The sequence below is a fragment of the Mercenaria mercenaria genome, chromosome 1, assembly GCF_021730395.1.
Source record: "Mercenaria mercenaria strain notata chromosome 1, MADL_Memer_1, whole genome shotgun sequence".
Taxonomy (NCBI): domain Eukaryota; kingdom Metazoa; phylum Mollusca; class Bivalvia; order Venerida; family Veneridae; genus Mercenaria; species Mercenaria mercenaria.
Window position 1 is genome coordinate 20,869,410 of NC_069361.1, and position 22,575 is coordinate 20,891,984.

Below are 22,575 nucleotides of genomic sequence, written 5' to 3' on the forward strand. Positions count from 1 at the left end.
TATGTCTGCTTATTTTCATACTTGAAAGAATTTGATATTGAAATATTGTAACATATCCAAAAGATTCATACAAATCAATGCACGATGGAAATTAGAACCTATTCGATTTAACATGTTCAAAAGATCTATATGACTATGCCAAAAACTTTAGCATTGCAAGCACGAATAAGGGCCATTATAATTTCAATATATTTATTAACGGGAGACTACACATTTTACCACAGTTATCTGAATCTGTTAGAGTTATCTTACAAACATGACTAGAATTTAAAGTGCAATACAAAAGTGTAATATAATTATAAAAAAGCGTTAGAGACAATAACATAGTAATGTCATACATACAAATGTACTAAAAATACCAAGTTTGTAATTAACTGGTGTTATATTATTTTCGCTATATAATTACCATCTTCAGGAGAAACAATAAACCAGGCTATCGCTATAATCATCAGCAGCAGCAACAACAAACGAGGCTATCGCTATAATCATTACCATCCTCAGGAGCAACAACAAACCAGGCTAACGCTATAACTATCATCAGCAGCAACTACAAACCAGGTCATTGCTATTATCATTACCATTATCAGGAGCAACAACAAACCAGGCTATCGCTATAATTATCAGCAGCAGCAACTACAAACCAGGTTATCGCTCTAATTATTACCAACATCAGCAGCAGCAACCAAACAGGCTATCGCTATAATCATTACTACCATCAGCAGCAACTACAAACCAGGTTATCGCTATAATCATTACCATCATCAGCAGCAACAACAAACCAGATTATCGCTATAATCATTACTACCATCAGCAGCAACTACAAACCGGGTTATCGCTATAATCATTACCATCATCATCAGCAACAACACACCAGATTATCGCTATGTGAAACCAAAATGTGTAGTCCTGTTTGGCGCCATATAATCTATATTGTGTTGGTGCGCCGTAAAACCCAGATAAGATAAATAAAATAAGATTATCGCTATAATCATTACTACCATCAGCAGCAACTACAAACCAGGCTATCGCTATTAACATTACCATCATCAGCAGCAACAACAAACCAGATTATCGTTATAATCATTACTACCATCAGCAGCAACTACAAACCAGGTTATCGCTATAATTATTACCAACATCAGCAGCAACAACAAACCAGGCTATGGCTGTATAATTACCATCATCAGGAACAACAACATCCAGGCTATCGCTATAATTATCGGCAGCAGCATCTACAAACCAGATTATCGCTATAATTATTACAACATCAGTAGCAACTACCAACCAGGCTATCGCTATAACCAGATCCATCGTCAGCAGTAACAACCAACCAGGCTATGGCTGTATAATTACCATCATCAGCAGCAACTACAAACCAGGTTATCGCTACAATTATTACCAACATCAGCAGCAGCAACCAAACAGGTCATCGCTATAATCATTACCATCATCAGCAACAACAACAAACCAGGCTATGGCTGTATAATTACCATCATCAGGAGCAACAAATAACCAGGCTATCGCTATAATTATCGGCAGCAGCAACTACAACCAGATTATCGCTATAATTATTACCAACATCAACAGCAACTACCAACCAGGCTATCGCTATAACCAGATCCATCATCAGCAGCAACAACCAACCAGGCTGTCGCTATAATCATTACTACCATCAGTAGCAAAAACCAACCAGGCTATCGCTATAATCATTACCATCATCATCTGCAACAACCAACCTGGCTATTGCTATAACCATTACTACCATCAGCAGCAACAATAAACCAGGCTATAGCTATAGTCGCCAACACCGTCAGCAGCAATAACACCTACTATCGATAATCATCCAACTCATCAGACCCAAGTATCGCATAACCTATACCATCAACAGCAACAACAACCAGCTACCGTTACATACCTCAGCAGAACAACAAACAGTCTGTCAGCAAGTATAAAATCAGGCTATCTCTATAATCGCCATCTTCGTCAGCAAAAACAAAGGCAATCGCTAATGCTATTATCGTCATCTTCATCAGAAGCAACAATAGCTTTCGCTATAAATATTATCATCATCATCAGGAACAGCAAACCAGGCTCTCGCTATAAGCATCATTATCAGCAGCAGTACATCAAAACAGGCTATCGTTATAATCGTCATCTTATCCGCAGCAACAAAAACCCAGACTATCGCTGAAATCGCCATGTTCACAGCAGCAACAACAAACCAGTTAGCTAAATCGTCATCTCATAGCAAAACAAAACCATCTATCGCGTAACTATTATCAGTGTCGAAACCAAATCGCTATTCGTATGTATCACAGCTACGCACAACAACAGTATCGCTATAATCGATCGTCATTCAACAACAATAAACCATCGTTATCGCTGTAAACATCACCACAGTCTGCAGAAACCACAAATCACGCTATTGCTGTAGTCGTTATCACCAGCTACAGCAACAACAAACCAGGCTATCGCTATAACAGTCATCATCAGAAGGTTCAACAAAAAACCAGGCTATCGCTATAACCGTCATCATCAGAAGGTTCAACAAAAAACCAGGCTATCGCTATACTAGTAACCGTCATCATCAGAAGGTTCAACAAAAAACAATGCTATCGCTGAAATCGTCATCTTCCTCAGCAGCAACAACACACCAGACTATCGCTTTAATCATTATCATCAGCAGCAGCAACAACAAACCATAATCACATTTATATTTCCAAGGTTTGTATCATTAAACGCACTTGTTGGTACAGGCTCTATGGGTAGGAAAGTGTGTAGTATTTCTTTCTTAAATAGTATATGATGGCACAATTAACCGGGGGATTTGAACCTCTATATGCAGCCCGTCTGGGCGTACCATGTGATGCTTTAAGCACTGGTATTCGCAATAAGGGTAAAATGACCTCAAGGGGAGGGTTGCGGTCATGACTATTGTTAAAATAAAGCTGCTATTATTGTTATTATTATTATTAGTAGTAGTAGTAGTAGTATTAGGTACAACGCCATTGAATATGTTATTGTATAAAAATAGGCGTTTAATCAAATTATTCAGTTTCAGTTTCAGCAACAATCAACCAGGCTATCGCTATTATCATTATCGCCATCAGCAACAACAACAAATCATGCTTTCGCTATAATTGTCATCTTATCATCACAAAATACAAAACTGACTAAAGCCATAATCGTCATCATCAGCAGCAGCAAGAATAAACCAGGCTATCGCTGTAATCATTATTAACATCAGCAGCAACAACAAACCAGGCTATCGCTTTAACCGTCATCATCAGCTGCAGTAACAACAAACCAGGCTATCGCTGTAATCGCCATCATCATCAGCAGCAGCAATTGATAACAAGTCTTAAATAGCATAGTACATGTATATACAGATGATAAATCTAAATATATGAGAAACGGTCCTGGAGATTGGTGGTAGTTGAATATTACTCAAAATCTTAACTGTATGTTAAAATTACATAAATAAAATGAATAACTTTTGGAGCGAATAATTGAAGTAGCTCTTCCGGAATATGGGTTATATCCGCTTCCGTAGTGGATTTGTGTGAGGTGTTCCACTTTTAACCAATCAAATTCGAAGGTGTGCGCTTGTCTACCAATCGTTTCGGTATATAGGTGGAGGTGTGCGCGTTTGTTTACACTAGTACAGGATAATTGAAGCAGAAACTGGTATGTGATTACATTTTACAACCTTTACGAACCAGACAGTGTATTTGTTAAATAATATTAAAATCGGTCGTGTACTTTGTAAAATACTAAACTGACCTGACCCGAACTTCTACTAAAAGTTACATAATACTTACCATGTTTTGTTATTTTACAAAAGACTGGCCTTCTTTGCCTAAGGCAAATAAATGTAAAGCGATTTGTGTCTCGTGCTTTTTGTATTTATTTTATGTATTAATATATAGTTACCAGATTGATATTTTTTTTTATTTTTTTTTTTTAGATTATAAAGGCTGCGTTTCGAACAATAATCTGAAATTCTGATATGTTTTAATTCTGACTGTATTTTATTTCGTCATTTAATTTAACGGATTAAATTTTCATTTCACTAAAAGATTAAGACTGAATCCTGAGCGATTGTATAAGTTTCTGTTCAGATGAGATTGTATTTTCATGATTAGCGAACATGCTCGTAGTCATGTACTCGGATCGATATATTGTACAAATCTGCTGTAAGCTGGGAGTGCATTTCATCATAACCACAAAGCACGTGTGTAACCACTTCATTCTATTTTCTGTTTCAGATTCTAATTCATCCTCCTTAATCCTGACGTCACCAGTTAAGGTCACCAAGCCATTCATGTACATAGATCGAAGAAGCCATAAGTTAGTAAAACGATAAAAGACCGGAGTGAACCGGCTTGGATCTATCGGTTATTGGGAATTACATGTATGCTAAACATTCGCTCGCTGTTGCTGTCTGATATATTTAGTGATAGAAAATCAGCGACTCACACGGCATTATTCGTCCTTCAAAATATATTAGAGGATATCACTTGTGAAAGGCGGAAATTTTCATTTTATTAAATGGCAACACCAGTTATCATAGTACACGGAGGCGCTTGGACTATTCCAGACAATCTCGTTCAGCCGTCACGTGACGGTACGAAATGTGCTGCACGAGCCGGTTATGCCGTTTTAGACAGTGGAGGATCGGCCTTGGACGCTGTACAAGCCGCAGTTCTCGAACTGGAGAATGACCCAACATTTGACGCTGGTGAGTACATTTTTTATCTCGCTACATTTTGATTTTCAATTATCAGTCAAGTTTTCATGAGTTCCATGTTATGGATGCTCTGTGCTTCCGAGAAATCTACCCTAACCTTTCACTTGCTTGTGCTAAAAACAAGAAAAATTGATAGAGAACCGGTTTCTCATGAATAGCCTGTTTCATTAGCCTAGATTATACAACTTTATCTACATATTCTAAATTTATTTCGTCTTATTCCAATCCATAGGGTCAAAGGCTAGTCTGTTGAAGAGAGCGATGAGAAAGTTAGAATGTGTTATTGAGCATAATAGACTGGCTTAAATCACTACACTGAACCACTGATTTATAAAAAAATGATACGGTATATCATAGTCTATGAGCTAGTCTAATTAGCATGAAAATGTTACTTTGACTTTTTTGGTTTAGTACAGCTTGTTTCTATCCGTTTTAGATAATATCACCGAAACTAGATATGCACGCCTTATTGAAAAACCCGGGTCGAAATTCAAAACTTTTGGCCCTCGAACATTCTGACCACGGACAATAGTTTTGACTACTGACCGGCAAGTTATTCAATAAGAGTAAATTATAATACTTTATACATGTATAACTCGCACAACTTGGACGCTTAACAATTTTCAGAACAAATACAATAAAATGTGATGAGACAATTTTAATACGTGTATCTATTTCTATTTCATTACGAGGAACCGAAAGTAAAATGCACTCATTCTGTATGATGATGAAACTTTTTTTCATTCTTGGCACTCCTCCATTAGTATTACATAGTTTCCCGCTGTATAGATTTCCGCCTCCAAATAGTAACAATTATTGTTTTATATACCGAGTGACCGTAATTCAGAGTGCCAAAAACTTATTTGAACTACATCAGGCAATAAATTTAACTTTATTTTGTATTTTATTGATAGAGTGTATCGGTGTGCAACTGCAATAACATATTTTATGGGTTAACGTTTCATACTTCTTTTATTTGCCTGGTTTAAACACGCACTGTTTGAACGATTATTATGTATGGACGCGAAGACGGGACATGTATTTTACACACGCCGGTTAAATTCTGCAGATCTTTTATTTTCTTTCTTTTTATCAAGCACAAGTTAATTCACTGAATCTTCAGAAATGGCACATATAAAACAAAAACCCGCATAACCCCAAATATATCCGCTAGATCAAGTGTCTGGAGGTATAATGAAAATCCTAATACTGACTATGGTTAAAATCCATCAAAGTTAACGGAGTCATATAGAATAAATACTGCAAGCTTTGATTATGAGTTGAGAGCGGACGCAATAGTCCAAGCTCGTGCGTTCGAGTCCCCGCTCCTCCAGCTGAAAATACAAACATTATGTAGGCGTGTTTCATACCTGGCAGGATAAAGAATAAGGAAAGCTTCTGAAATTGAGACGTCTTCTGTATCTTTTACTATCCAGCGAATAGTACCAACGGCCTTCCGAATGAGAAGCACATGTACATGGTACCGTTTGCTAGAATATACGTATATATGGATAGAGCTGAATTGCTAGCAGGATTGTTGTCGCAAAGCAAAAAGGGGAAGTGTGGTTATGTTTTGATGATATTACCGAGGGCATCATGGCGAGGATGAAACTGTTCAAGGACAGTTGCCTAAGCATGACAAGCTTTGATATATATTTGTTATTTTTATGTCTGTCTGCCTGACGAAACTTTTTCATGTTGTTTTTGGTTGCGGGTTTACTCTCCTGCTACCAAAGTTACATGTTTTTCTGACAATCATATAGCATCTTTATTTTATTCCAAATCGCATCCAAAGGATGTTCATGCGCTACAAAAAATAGTCCCATTCATGAACAATGCGGATAAATTATCAATGATCAAGCAGTTCTGATTCAACCTGTATCCATTTACACTGACCAGATCTATCAATGATAAGGTTTTCCAGCCCATGGTTACATCACTAGCTAGGTCAGGCAGAGTTAATCAGTCTTAGATATGAGGCACATATGTATTTGTTTCTCATTCATGTATATTTATAGAGTGACATTTAAACAGAAAATAAATCTACCTAATCCCGCAACCACCAGACATCTCAAGGCTTTGATTGTTCAAGTCAGTTTATGGACAAGAAATGCCTAACCTGCCCTTTTCTTTGGCGGGGGCGAAAATACTAGCAATCGTGTTCACTGTTCACTAACATTTAAGGTTTACCTCACTTACAGGAACAGGGTCGGTATTAACAGCAAATGGTGACGTAGAAATGGACGCCGTTATAATGGACGGAAAGACGTTGAAGTCTGGAGGCGTGGCCTGTGTTCATAATATACAAAATCCAATTAACCTAGCAAGGGAGGTAATGGAAAAGGTATGGTAACTTTTGATTTTGATACTTGATAAGTTTTAAGTGGAATTATAATTAAAGATTTCTTAAATGCCGTTCAATTTTATATACATGTATTATAACATTATCCCAGTACAATTTTCGCATTTTAATAGCGTTCCTTTTAGATGTACATGTAAATTCATGTGGATTTTATCTAAATCCTTAGTGAACTTGAATAAAGATCAAAGGCAAACATTTTTAATTCATAAATACTGGTCATGTGGATAAAAAATCTACTTGAATGTAATGTAGACCCAAACTTCTTTATGAAACATGTATATAAGGCTAAAAAACATTTACGGGAAGTATATCCTGGTAGGTATCCAGGGATTGTGATATAGACAGACAAACAATGAATAATTAATCTAAAGAACCATGTTTAAATCAATAAGTCCATTCCATCTTCTGTTAATAGTATGATATAGACCAGTTGTAGCCTCAGCAATTAATCAAACTTATTGTATGGAGCCCTTTCTGTTAGTTGAACGTGATCAATTTTTAGCTCACCTGAGCTGAGCATAAAGTACGCAAGGTGAGCAGTTTTGATCACACTGTGTCCCTCGCCAACAGTTTTAATGTTAACACATTAGAGGGCACAATTTCGGCCGAATCCAAATGAAACTTGGTCAGAATGTTTTCTTCAATAAAATCATAAAGCCATATTTTCTCCATGATACTTTGTCAGAATGTTTTTGTTAAAATAAAGTACGAAATGTCATGTTCAGCGAAACAGGTTATCATTTGCCCTCTTGCTATTGTTTCATAAACTAATAGATGTGCATTTTTTATTCATAGACAGACCACTGTTTACTTGTGGGACCAGGGGCAAATTTATTCGCTGAGGAAGTAGGGATCAAAAAGGTACCAACAGAATCTCTCGTGTCGGACGAAGCTTTACGAGAACTTGAGTGTTATAAAGTATACGGGAACACAGTTGACGATCTCTTCAGACAACGGTATTAACTTCTTCCAAATAGAATTCTTGCTCATTTATTTTTACTCAGAGCTCGAGCTGTCTGAGTATGTTTTAGATTTAAATACTCATCGGTTTTGTGTAATGTCTGCAAAAGGAGCCAAGAGGCGGACCAGTATGGCGGCTTATTCCTGCGTAAGGTTTCTCCAAGACCGTCTCATATGATCTAGATAAATATCGAGAACATTGTCTTGTCATCTAGTTAATGCTTGCGATTTTTTTTTCCAAGTAGGATAAATATTTCAACACAAATAAAAGCCAGTGCCACCAGTTAAGTTTCCCCCTACATACATCCATTTAGATTCGAGTTTTCGCATACTAGTTATTAAACATGTTAAATGGTAAGCGCGAAAAGATTCGTGTTATCCAGTATTTATAGGTTATTAGATCTGTATCGAGAAATATGAACGAGTTTCTGCAGTGACTTTAGGAGCGCAATATCATTCCGCAAAAGCACGAGTGCAAATATCTCGATGCAAATCTAATAATCTTTTTATGCCACCGAAGGTGGCTATATTAAAATAGCACTGTCCGTCCGTGCGTACGTGTAAACTCTTGTTCGGGCTCTAACTCTCATTTTGAAATAACTTGGCATAATATTCACCATAAAGAGACGATGTGTCTTGCGCAAGACCCAGACCCCTAGCTCCAAGGTCAAGCTCACACTTAGAGGTCAAAGGTTAACAAGGTCTGTTTCGTGTCTGGTCCATATCTCTGTCATCCAATTTTGAAATTACTTGGCATAAATGTTTACCATAATGAGACAGTATGTCTTGCACAAGACCAGACCCCCTAGCTCCAAGGTCAAAGTCACACTTAAAGGTCAAATGTTAACAGGGTCTGTTTCGTGTCCGGTCCATAAATCTGCCATTGATGAAGAGATTTTAAAATAACTTGGCATAATGAGACGACGTGTCATGCGCAAGATCCAGAGCCCTAGCTCTAAGGTCAAGGTCACACTTAGAGGTTGAAGGTTCACTTAGAGCTTATAGGTTAACATGGCCTATTTCTTGTACGGTCCATAACTCTGCCATTGATGAAGGGATTTCAAAATTACTTGGCATAAATATACCCTATATTGAGATGACTTGTCATGCGCAAGACCCAGACCTCTAACTCCAAGGTCAAGGGCACACTTAGAAGTCAAAGGTGTTTCTTCTCTGGTCCATAACTCTGCCGTTTATCAAGGGATTTGAAAATAATTTGACACAAACATTAACCATATTGAGAAGGTGTGTCACGTTTATGACCCGGATCTCTCGGGTCTAGGTCAAGGTCACAAAATGTGTGATTTTTTGCGAAGATAACTGTAGCTTTCTTGGGCACGCTTCGGGAGCATTTGCCTCCAATAGTGGCAGCTCTTGTTATTACATACATATACTTCACTTATACTATTATATAAATGATACAATTTGTTCTTCAGTCTAAGTAAAATTGAAAATAATGTCGTTAAAGAACTTTTAAACGCGACGGAATGCATGAAACTGACGTCACAAATGACGTCACGCATCCGACATGAAATTTGAACGTCAGTATGGAAAAAGATTGACGTTTCAGGATCCACTGTAACTTGACTGAGTTTACAAATGAGTATGTAATAAACTCTGGGCATTATGCATACTAAAGTCTTGTTACTTTACAAAGCGAATCTTGATTTGAAACCCTGTCAGTTTTAAAATTTTCGGACTATGCCGAGAGTATTAAAACTAATCGTCCAATAATTAGTAATAGAAACCTTGGGCCTGTTTCACAAATTTCGTACGATAGGTATTAGCTCACTTGCCACGTAGTGACAAGGTGAGCTTTTGTGATCGCCCTTCCTCCGTCGTCCTTCGTTGTCCGTCAACAATTTCTTGTAAACACGATAGAGACCACATTTTGCTATCGATTTTATTCAAACTTGCACTTGTATTGGCATAATATATCGGTTCCTTTCGAAAACTGGTCAGATCCCATCATGTTTCCCAGAGTTATGGCCCCTTAAAGGCCAAAGCTTTGCTACTTTGGCTTGTGAACACGATAGGGATCGCATTTTACAAGTGATTTTAATCAAACTTGCACACAACATGTATTGGCATAATATCTCGATCCTTTTAAAAACTGGCCAGATCCTATCATGGGTTCCGGAGACTTCATGTATGGTTTGATTTGATACAAACTTGCAAAATATCTTTAACAACAATAGATCTTGGAATCAATGATGAATCCGTCAGTTACAGCCCCTGATTGACCCCTGAAAGAGCAAAAACTTGTTAATTTTTACCTTGTGAGCACGATAGAAGTGACATTTTACATTCAGTTTTAATTACACTACAAACAATTTAAGTAAAGATTCTGCCGATTTGATACAAAAAAAACAACAAAAGAATGTGTGAGCGGAGAAAAAACTTACACAAGGTGTGTAATGCAAAATAAAAAGAAAATATGTTTTGGAGGGATGCAAAATTCGAACCGTTCAAAGTATCACTACAAAACGATTTCTTTTCCATCTACTCATAGTTAATTTTGTATATCTTTTTTTTGTTTTAAAGGAGAACACTTTTGTTTGTTTCTTACTGCTAAAAATTAAATAGACGGCATAATCCTGGTGGGTATCTATAGTAGTCACCGAATAAATCTAATTTACTTTCTAAAAAGGACACTTCAGCCGTGAGACGTACCCTCTTTGGAACACTTCTTACATGGATATATCGCCTGTATAATACTTTTTCATTTGTGCCTTCTGTGTCACATGTGCTGTAACCTGATAACTAATGCACCTGTCAATATTTTGCCCGCCCAGGAGGGCGGCGGGCTGACCCAGGGGAATTTGACATTTCAAAAAAAATGTTGTCTAAATCCCCACCCTAGAGACAACATTTTTTGTCTAAATCCCACCCTAGAGCCTTGTTGGTACATCAAATGTTTGTCTAATTCCCGCCTGTCGGGAATGGCCTTCTGTCTAAAGTCCCGTGTATGCCCGCCGCTCCCCCGGGCGGGCAAAATATTGACAGGTGCATAAAGGTTGTCTAAAGGTTTATCACATGGATAGTCCTGGTCACCTTCTGTAAAAATGTTCGTATGAACTAATTTCGTCAACATTCGCACTGAATTCGTACGACAGTGTACCAACTTCGCAAATGTTTCGTACGTTTGGCGTGGGAAATATTTTACGAACTTCGAACGCAAAAGTTTTGTCACGTAAATGTGAAACAAGTACCTGTTTGCATTAACAACTAAATAAATATTTCCTACGTGATCGTCATGAAATATGACCAGAATGTTTGTCTTAGTACAGCCAAGATCAAGTTTGTAACTGGGTCGTCTTGGATGTTGAAATACTTAAAATAATGTAATAACACCCTAGGGACCACATTTTCTATTTGATTTTCATGAAACTGCAGAATAGTTGCCATTATTAGTTCGCAGCCGTAATAGATAATATACTATAGTCAAGGTCTTGCAAAGTTATTGACTCACTAGCACTTATCTATATAATTGATGGGGTCAAGGAAACTTTGCCTTATTTGTAGTATTATCAATGACAATGGAACCCTACTTCTTGTGTTTATTTTGAGTTTACTTATAAAATAGTTCACAAACTTAAGGCTCTTAAAAATGAACAGTTTAATTAAAATCATCTGCATACGATCTTAGGACAGCCGATGGAATTCCTCTAAGCCAAACAAAGTTTCGTAAGTGAAAGAAGGATTATATGTTACATCTAAAACCCATATTTAATTGAAACCCAGGAAAAGCATTTTCATTTAGACAAAAGACTATCATTCGAAGAATACAATTATCCACAGCGCACTCCACACTGAAATGTATATAAGTGCATATAAACTGTAAATACCATGTATGCACAAATTAAAATTAAATGGAGCCAATAAAAACGCAGATGTAATCATACATAAATGAAGTCTTGAAAATATAAATTTTGAATATCGGTAAGCTTCTTGAAGACCTGTAAATATTTTATTACAGTTAATGAAGTGATGTTTTCAAGCAGATGAGCGTGAATATCTTGTCCTCAGATCTTATATTAGTAAGATTGTGTCAGATTGAGTGTACTTAGATCATTTTTGGCAAGAAAAAATATCTGTTGAAGAGTAGTCACATGTTGGCACACGTTTCATCACAACGTTACTGCAGATAGTATTGTAATGAATATGTATAGCGTTTGGGTAAATACCTTTAGTTTAGTTTCGGTGGATGTGGCAGTTTTCACGTGCAGGATGGAAATTCGCATGCGAAAAGAGCACGTATATCTCCTTTATATAGAGGGAAGACCTGTTTTGGCAAAGAGTTAATATTGAATATATATTTAATGTAAACATGGTGCGGTTTTAAAATAACAGGCTACTTAGCCCTTGAACTATATTTAACTATTTAAACTATAGTTAGGATTAAATATTTAACTGAATGGTAGGTTAAATAAGTTCACGTTTGTATATGCATAAAGTTATGAGCCTATTATAAGACAGGTCAGGGGAAGACAAGCACAAAGTATGATATGACACGTTTCGTTGGCACAAGCATCTGACTGAAAATAGATGTCGGTCATTATGGCTCAGTCAGTACAGTCATAGCCGATATTAATTTAGATAAAGCATTAGTTTCTATGGTGGCGATACCGAACCTTTTATTTCTATTGCCTTGTTTGGCTTATAGAATTACGGGGCAAGTGTTCGGTTAGTTTGGTAGAAACCGGTAAAAACAATGACCTGTTGACATATCCTGATCATAAACTGTTCAAATGATTTATCATTCTTTTCATCCTGCAATGTTTCTTCCAATTTAATGTTGGGTGTATGTATGTATGTATGTATGTATGTATGTATGGAGTTCTTTTTCTATAATGCCCTTTAGCTCAATAAATCTTGTGCTGTTGCTGGACATGCCTGGTACATCGCCTGTAATACACCTAAGTCCCCCCCCCCCCCCCCCCCCCCCCCCCCCCCCGATATGTGATCAGTCAAAGCATTTTTGAGAACTTTGAGAATCATGTAGATATATCGTTTTTACAGAGGAACAGGGCACGACACTGTTGGGGCGGTTGCAATCGACAGTCAAGGAAATATAGCGTTTGGAACTTCAACCGGCGGAATCTCATGCAAGAAGCCTGGTCGTGTAGGAGATAGCCCTATCATTGGTAAGTGGTCATAAATATCCATTTCTCTTAGCTTATTACCTCGCTACTTGTGATCCCACAATTTCTTGTTTCAACGAAGAGTAATTACCCTGTTAATACTCGTATATTTTTATCAGCCAGTTTCAAAATATAGACTTCCAAGAAGTGGGTAAAGTGCTTTGCCCATGCCGATCAGTGCATACGTCCGTCAGTATTCCATTAGCTAAGTAAAAATATGCTTTAGGCTGACCGTTATGACCTCAGTAGATGTCCTCAGATAAATCTATAGTCTCAAGTGGTGTCTGGAAACGGTTTCCGACCAATTTCTGTACAGCTGTGTTATTCGTGGTTGGTTGTTTGCATGTGGTCAGTTAGTCTGGCTACCGACTAGATAATCTTTTTTATTTTAGAAAAAATATTCCGTTAAATATACTGACTTCATCAGTCTTGGCTCTGATTATCTACAGTGTTTTGAGAAGAGACATAATTATACAAAATTTGAGTAGCCTCAGGAACAAAACACAGGGTCTGAACACAGACAAGTGGTCAGTATATGGCCGTATATGGTACCATGTGTGCCGGGTTATTTTGTTAATGTTATACTGATCTGGATATTGACCGCGAACACCATTAACTAGAGAACGTTAATCAAGAATCTACCTTTTCTAGTTGTCCATGATGTTGTCGACGCAGTGACATTTTAATCAATATATGGTCGGCAGAAACAGTATGTCTATCAAACTTGACTGGATGATAATCTAATTTGTTGTCAATATTCAAGATGAATGTCACAGAGTCATGTCCAACTAATATCTGTTTGATAAAACAATTGATTTGTGATCGGTAATTTGAGAACGACTTTGTCAATGGTTGTCATATTTAATAGGTTAATTGCTGTTCCCAAACTAAATCGGTTACTTGGTACTGGTCATTGTATAAATTTAGGGTCCATATGTCAAAGAACAAAGTCATAGGTACATTGAGACTCAAAACGAGCGGAGTATGCATTGATCGTTCGGATATTATTTGTCTGTCTTCGGTAGATATCTTTATTTTGAATTACCTTAAGCCGCAATTTTGTTCGGAAGGCGGACGTGTATGGATCATTGATGCTTTTCAAAATAAGACTCCTGTTTGTTCTCTTGTTATCAAGGGATAGATATCCATTTTTATATTTCTGTCGTTTTGCTGAATAGAAGTTTGCGGTAGGGAATACTTGATAGGTGTCAAACATTCTGAGAACAACTAGTATCCTATTGACGGGATTGCTGGCATTTGGCTAACATTATAAATAATCATTGTACTATATAGTTAACTGGTACCGTTACATTTTAACCGTTATTCTTTTCATTATAGGTGCCGGTGGTTATGCAGACAATGAGGTCGGCGCTGTATCTTGTACAGGGCATGGCGAGTCCATCTTCAAAGTTGTTTTAGCATACCAGATTATCACACAAATGAAAATGGGTAAGTCCATGATCTGAAATTAAATTTCTGAAATGTTTCCGTCACAGAAATTATCATCATGTTTTATTTTCACACGTTTCAGGACGGAGTTGCCTTGTAAATTCAGCTTGCATTATTTCCATGCCCAGTTATCAGTTACACTAGCCGATATATTGCCTATAAATATGCACTATTGTTTATTCTATGACTTGACAAATTTACTATAAAATGACTTTTCCCTGTTAATGCTTAGGAGCATACTGAGATATGAAAAGTGTTAAAAGGAGCGTTTAGACATCGTTTGCTTTTGCTCCTCGAAACGTACATTGATGAACATCAGCTGAAGTTTAAAGCATTTCTTATTCAGTTTTTATATAACCTATCTGCAGGTGTATCAGCTCAGGAAGCGGCAGACAAAGCTTTAGCCAACATGGCTAAGAGGGTTCATGGATTTGGAGGAGTTATCGTTCTTGGAAGTAATGGCGATCACATCACGTCCTTCACGACAGAGAGGATGGCGTGGGCATGGGCAAAGGAGGGTGTTCTCCATCACGGGGTTAACCCTGGGGAAGATTTAACAGAACCAGTAATTAACGAAAATAATTAAAAATTGTGTATGAACGTTTTTGTGTAGATCTGACGAACAATTTTGTTATTTTGCATTTTCGTACTCACAGCTGTTTAGTACTACTAATGTAATACAATGTTCTTGGGGGTCTAATTCTGACAACTGTCCATAGACGTTGCTAGCGGACTGTCTGATGCAGTCTAAAGACTATCGGTTTCCTTCGTTCGCAATATTAAGTCAGACAAAGAGCATGCATTTTTGTTTGCAGTGCTACGGTGCTGCAACTTTTAAAAGGGGTCCTATTTGACTTTTTTTTATTAAAATGTAAAACGAAATATCCGGTGAGTTTAGTAACATATTTAATAAAGTATCTCATTTTTTAACAATATTTAAAGGAAAGGCTAAGCAATGAGTAGTTTTTTGTTCCCCGTATACAAATATCATATTCCACTGGAGGTACGGCCGTCACGTATACGGCCTGAATGTGAATACATATCCCTTAACGTGTAGTATTACCATTGAGATACGTTTTTGTCCTTTCCAGCATAATAAATGCATACACTTAGTTACTGTACGAGTTGTACATATCGTTGATGAATAAAGTTTGTTTTGAAAATTATAGATGGTTCTATCATATTCCCTATATACATAATTATAGATGGTTCTATGGTTCTATCAGTTGTTTTAACTTCGTTATCTTATTGATATACACTTACTGCCGTTGCATCAGCTTACACAATCAGTTAGGTTACTGTTATACAAAATGTACTTTCGAAGGAACGCTACACAGAAAAAAAGAATCTGTTCAATTCCATGCAGTTTATATTTGCCATCACACTTTCACGCTCATTGTATTTGTTTTATTTATTTAAACTATTTCATTAACCTCAAAGAAGACAGTGAAACCATATAAAGTCAGTTATAAACCTGAAACGGAGTCCAGATAGTAAAGAAAAGTACATTATCTAGATTTTCATGAGTAGGGTTATTGATGTAGTCAAAGATTTTTGACAGCAGTATACCAGTGAAAAAGAGGTGTATACCGAAGCTAATAGAGCCACGGAGCAAGATAAAAGCTATGTCCGCTTGAATTGATTCCCCACCTCGCTTTTGTTGGTATGACTAGGACTACACTACGCGAAGCAACTAGAGATAGTAAAACATTAAAAGCCTTTCATTGAGTTGTTTCCCTTAATTTGTAGAAATATCACAATATGTCAATATTTACGGATCTCAGGGGCCTAAATTATGCCAACTCTGTTTTCCTTCATTGTGTAAAGCAAATTTGAATTCTCTGTGGCCATCATGACTGTGGCAACGTTAAATGTCGCAACGCCGCTAAATGTCGCAACCACCGTTAAATGTCGCAAGGTTGACGTTAAATGTCGCAACCACCGCTAAATGTCGCAAAGTCGTCTGTCGCTAAATGTCGCACCTTTAACGTTAAATGTCGCAAAAATTCGCCCACCGTTATATGTCGCAACACCAACGCTAAATGTCGCACTTCCTATCTGCCACTATGATTATCAATTCCTTGTGTACATTTACTTTTTGGAGGGAAGAAAAATTAACAGGTTTATGTAATACAAATAATTATCTTAATGATAAGTGTTGTTACGTATAGCAACAAGAGGGCCTTGTTGGCCCTAGATCGCTCACCTGAGTTCCACACCTTGCTTGAACAGTCACGCAAGAAAAATATTTGTGAAATTATTTTGTAATAGGGCCAGTGTTTTAGGACAGAAGTATTCTGAGGTTTCTTCTAACTAAATACGATTTGGTCATAGTGTTGTATGTTTGTGGGGGTTGGGTATGGGTGGGGAACAGGGCGAATAACGACACAGAAATCTAAGACACAAACACACAGCACCAAGACAATTAATAGAAAATATAAATATTCACATTTTTGAAGTGGGGGAGGGTGGGGGCGGTGGGAGAGAGAGGGGGTTATGTGTGGGAAGGCGGAAAAGTAGGATAATGAGACTAAACCGAACAATTTTAAGAGATTTAAAATTAACGTAAAATAACATCAAAATTCCCGCTTTACCTGAAAGAATGTACAGAGGGCCACATAGGATCTTTCTCTGCAATTGAAGCTTGATAGTTACCTTATGACTCTAAATGTAAACCTCCAAACAAAGAAATAGAACCCATGGCTGATTAATAGAAAATCTTCGTTTTCTACAGCTGGTACAACACAAAGTTTTCGTGTCGCGTAGTTGAATATCCAGTTGTATAACAGGCTTGGATTGTTGCCTGAGCCGATTCCATCAACCCCAAACCCCACCCTTGTTGGCTTACTAGTGACTTATACTCATCAAAGTTGCACCCAACTATTTTGGAAATCAAATTTTTTCAAAATGTAGACCCAGAACGCCCCAGAGGCGAACATTTTATAGTTATATTTCAAAATTCCCCAGGGGGAAGAACCATTGACCCCTTAAAATGGGGAGAGTACCCCTCCAGTACCTTAAAATTAAGAAAAAAAGTGCACCAAAGGCAATCATTTTATACCTGTTTTTTCAAATTTTCCAGGCGAGAGACCCTGAGCCCTCGAAAATGACAGGGATAACCCCTCCCATACACCGAAATTTTGAACAAAAATGCAATAAAAGTCCAGCATTCCATACTTGTGTTTCAAAATTGTCAACGGGAAAAGACCCTAACCACCTAAAATAAGGGGAGAGTGCCCCTCTAGTACGTACCTAAAAATAGACAAAAATGCACCACAGGCCAACATTTCATACCTGTATATAAAAAAACTTTCCCACAAATACGGACAGAGGAACCCCGTACCCACCGCACGTCGCCTGTGATGCTTTTGTTTTAAACTGGTGCCCCTCTTCTTCCCCCCCCCCCCCCCCCCCCCTCTCCCCTCCATCCTCCATCAACAATTTCTGGCCCCCGGCCTGTTGTGTAACGAAATTCAGGTCGACTAAAGACATGCGGTACAACGCGCGCCAATGAATACGGAGCACGAGCTTAGTGTCTCATGAGCTAAAGAGGACTCCATAGAATTACATAGTTCAGACCTGAAATAAATCTAGTACTGTGGCGAGTACCATGTTAGTGCTCAAACTTTTAGATATGAATATATAACGTATGTATGATGCAGAACCACTGAAAAGCAAACGTGCAGATTAGAATGAAAGGTCAATTCAGCCCTTCCCAAATCAAGCATGCATTACCAAGTCTTATCTCTAAGTTGTAAAGACTGTTTAACTTACCTTATTTTGCTGTGCGACATTTAGCGTTGGTGTTGCGACATATAACGGTGGGCAAATTTTTGCAACATTTAACGTTAAAGGTGCGACATTTAGCGGCAGACGATTTTGCGACATTTAGCGGTGGTTGCGACATTTAACGTCAACGTTGCGACAGTTAACGGTGATTGCGACATTTAGCGGCGTTGCGACATTTAACGTTGCCACAATGACATATAATGGTGTATAATTCATGTTTATCTAAGTAGAATGGCTTATTCCGCTCATACACAATCTGATACAGATCAGTTCAAGGTCGTGTTTGTTAAATTGGCATCCATCGTCAAATATTATAAAGGTATACTCAAAAATAAATTATGTAACAAAGGGCAATGAAAATATAAAGTTTGAGGTCTATAAAGAAACCTTAGAATTAAGCATTTGCCATTTATTGTTTCACATTTTCATTTTACGATTAACATTCAGCATTTATCATCTGACAATTTCCATTTGACGGTCAATATTTGACTTCGAGCATTTTGCGAAAGCATTTTGCATTAACATAGTTTATGATAAGTGCCAATTATTTATTGCTAATTGTCAGTTAATTTTCATGGCGCGACGGCCTTCCATAAGTATAGGTCAGCGGATTCTTATTTATGTCTCCCCCACTAGAGGAGACATATTGTGTTTGCCCTTCCGTCCGTCCGTTCGTAACACTTCATTCACGATCAAATCAATGACTGGAGAGCCATTTGACCGAGAACCTTCAAATATCATAAGATAGCAGGGCTTATTGAGAAGACGACCCCCTTTTTTTTGGGAGTGGGTGGGGGTAACTCCATCAAAGGTCAAGGTAACAGAGGCCTGAACATGGAAAACCATTTCCGATCAATAACTTAAGAACCACTCGACCAAGAATGTTGAAACTTCATAGGATGATTGGGCATGCACATTAGATGACCCCTTTTGATTTTGAGGTCAATCTGTCAAAGGTCAGGGTCACATGGCCTGGACATGGAAAACAATTTCCGATCAATAACTTGAGAACCACTTGACCCATAACGTTAAAACATCATAGGGTGATTGGACATGCAGAGTAGATGATCCCTATTGATTTTGGGGTCACACTATTAAAGGTCAAGGTCACAGCTGACTGAACACGGAAATCCATTTGATCTAGAACATTCAAAGCTCATATGATGATAGAAATCAAAGAGTAGATGACCCTTATCGTTTTTAGGGTCACTTAAGCTAAGGTCAAGGTCATAGGGACCAGAACATAGAAAACTCTTTCCAATTAATACGATGATAACCTCTTGACCAAGAATGTTGAAGCTTAATAAGATGATTAGACATGCAGAGTAGATGACCCCTTTGATTTTGGGGTAACTCTGTTAAAGGTCAAGGTCACAGGGCCTGAACATGGAAACACATTTCCGATCAATAACTTGAAAACCACCTGACCAAGAACGTTAAAACTTCATAGGGTGATTGGACATTCAGAGTTGATGATCCCTATTGATTTTGGGGTCAATTTATTAAAGGTTAATGTCACAGCTGACAGAACATGGAAATCCATTTCTGGTCAGTAACTTGGGAAAAATTTGACCTAGAACCTTCAAACTTCATAGGATGATAGGACTTACACAATAAATGACCCCTATTGTTTTTGGTATCACTCCATGAAAGGTCAAGGTCACAGGGGCCACCCGTCACACTTCGTTTTCTATCAATTACCGGAGAACCATACAGCCTTCAATTTTCATAGGTTGATAAGGCTTACAGAGAAGATGACCCCTATTATTTTTGTGCTTAGTAGATCAAAGGTCAAGGTCACAGGGTCCTGAACATGGAAAGCCGTTTCTGATCAATAACTTCAGAACCACTTGACCCAGAATGTTGAAAGTTCATAGGATGATTAAACATGTATCTAGTTGATGACCCCTATTACTTTGTGGGTCACATGATCCAAAGACAAGGTCACAGGGACAAAAACATGGAATAAGGTTACAGACAAATAACTTGAGAACCATTCGATCCAGAACAATCAGACTTCAAAGGATGATAGGACTTAAAGAGCAGAAGACCTTTATCGTTTGCTGGGTCACTTGAGCTAAGGTCAAGGTCACAGGGACCTGAACATAGAAAATACTTCCCAATTAATAAAATGATAACCACTCCACCCAGGATGTTGAAACTTAATAGGATGATTAGACATGTAGAGTAGCTGACCCCTACTGATTTTGCGGTCACTCGATCAAAGGTCAAGGTCACAAGGGTCTGAAGAGGGAAAACTTTTTCCAATTCATGACTTGTGAACTACTCGGCCCAGAATATTGAAACTTAGTGGGATGATTGAACATGCCAAGCATATGATCCCTATTGCAGCTAATCTCTTTGACTGTTGCTCCTGTCCCCTACTGACTTCTTGCTATACGACTTTGCATTGGGGAGACATGCGCTTTCTACAGAAGCATCTTCTAGTCACGACATGTATTGCATTTCACATCAAAAGAAGTATCTATTATGCTAATCAAGCAAAACGATAAAGTGGTATGTATTGCCAGTTTCAAGTCTTTTCAATTAGCGATGGTATTGATTAGTGACTGAAGTAGCAAAACCTTGTTATTAACTGATCTTACAATTGATTTAATTCAGGTACATGTTGTAGGATGCGTTGAGAACCCAGGTTGTCTTTAAATCTAACGTTTTATCGATCTGTACACGGTACAATTGTCATGTATTGCCGCGGACGACGTGTCGTTATAAATGATTGTTAGCGAACCTCCTAGCAAATTAAGTGAAAATAAGTGCGTCTAATGCAAAATATTATACCCTCAGTGTTTACTGGCTACTGCAACTACAACATGGAACCTTTTATTGTTTCCTTTTTTACGCTCAAAGTGAGCGTACCCGTTTATTTCTTATAAATTATGAGAATATAACTTACTATAACAATTACGTCAGCAACCTAGAAAAACAAATTATTGTAAATAACTTTTGTTAGTCACATGTGTTAAACTCTTACTCGAAACGAAAACACTAGTGATAATATAGTGATTAGTATAGGTTTGAAAGTCAAAGAAAATGTTTCTTTATCAGAAAAAGAAAAGATTTATCAGTTTTCCATAAAAACTGGCTTAACACAGAATTTTGATAGACAAATATACATGGTTTTCGTTCAAGTTTATTTTTTCATGTTTTGTGGCATCCCTGCTTTTCAAGATATGCCACTTTGTTTCATATATAATACTATTTAAGCCTTTATACATAACTGGAGAATATGTAACATAGAGCCTTAACAACATCCGTTTCTTAAACTGGATATGTTTAATTAGGTTGTAATGTTACTTCCAAAACTAGTATAGTTCATGAGTTTGTTTCCTAAAAGCTCGACAGAACCTTGCCGATATAAACATGAAAAAATTATCTAAAGGTAACTGAACATGCATGTCACCAGAGTGTTACATATCCCACATATCATTCATATATCATTATTATATTCCCATACTTATGTAAATTATTGTACTTTAAATACCCCTGATTACTTTAAGAATACACTCCTATACCATTTCTGTTCATTTATTATACAATGTAGATCACCTATATAAGACATGCATGTAATTTTATGGATTTAATATCACTTGGTGTGTACACTTGCTAACTATGGAATGACAAAAGTAATAAAACATATGAGTATTCCGGATCATATAATACTGAGATATTGGACTAGATATGACAAACAAATATGTATACTCTTATAATTTTATTAAGCTGGACACAATTGTATCTGCCTTTGCGACCAGTGTAGATCTTGACCAGCCTGCACCTGCTATCAGCCTGATCAAGATCTGCACTGTCGCCATTCAGTCAGTATCCTTTTGGTAAGCACCCTTTTTAACAGTTAATGGGACAGTCCAAATTGAAAGATGGACAAGTTCATCATAGAAATTTAGCAGGGTGAGGATTAACACTTATAACTTAATGTTATTAAAAAACCACGATCAAGACATATTCCATATCAAAACAAGAATGACTTTAACATTAATTAAACGGGTCTAGCTGAATAAAAGTCTGACATTTGTTGATCAAGTCCTTTAAAATAGTCTCTTTGATAACACTTCTGTAAAAAAATACTCGATTTACTTTGCAAAAGA

General features: G+C 37.4%; 1 protein-coding gene across 1 annotated transcript; it reads left to right on the forward strand.

Moving 5' to 3' along the window:
* The first annotated feature begins 3,563 nt into the window (after positions 1 to 3,563).
* LOC123544486 (isoaspartyl peptidase/L-asparaginase-like) lies at positions 3,564 to 15,831 on the forward strand. Its single transcript, XM_045330560.2, has 7 exons — positions 3,564 to 3,687; positions 4,269 to 4,741; positions 6,952 to 7,094; positions 7,908 to 8,068; positions 13,095 to 13,219; positions 14,555 to 14,665; positions 15,034 to 15,831. Exons 2-7 carry the CDS (start codon positions 4,552 to 4,554, stop codon positions 15,249 to 15,251), a joined length of 948 nt encoding a protein of 315 aa, XP_045186495.2. The 5' UTR covers positions 3,564 to 3,687; positions 4,269 to 4,551; the 3' UTR covers positions 15,252 to 15,831.
* Positions 15,832 to 22,575: the final 6,744 nt, after the last annotated feature.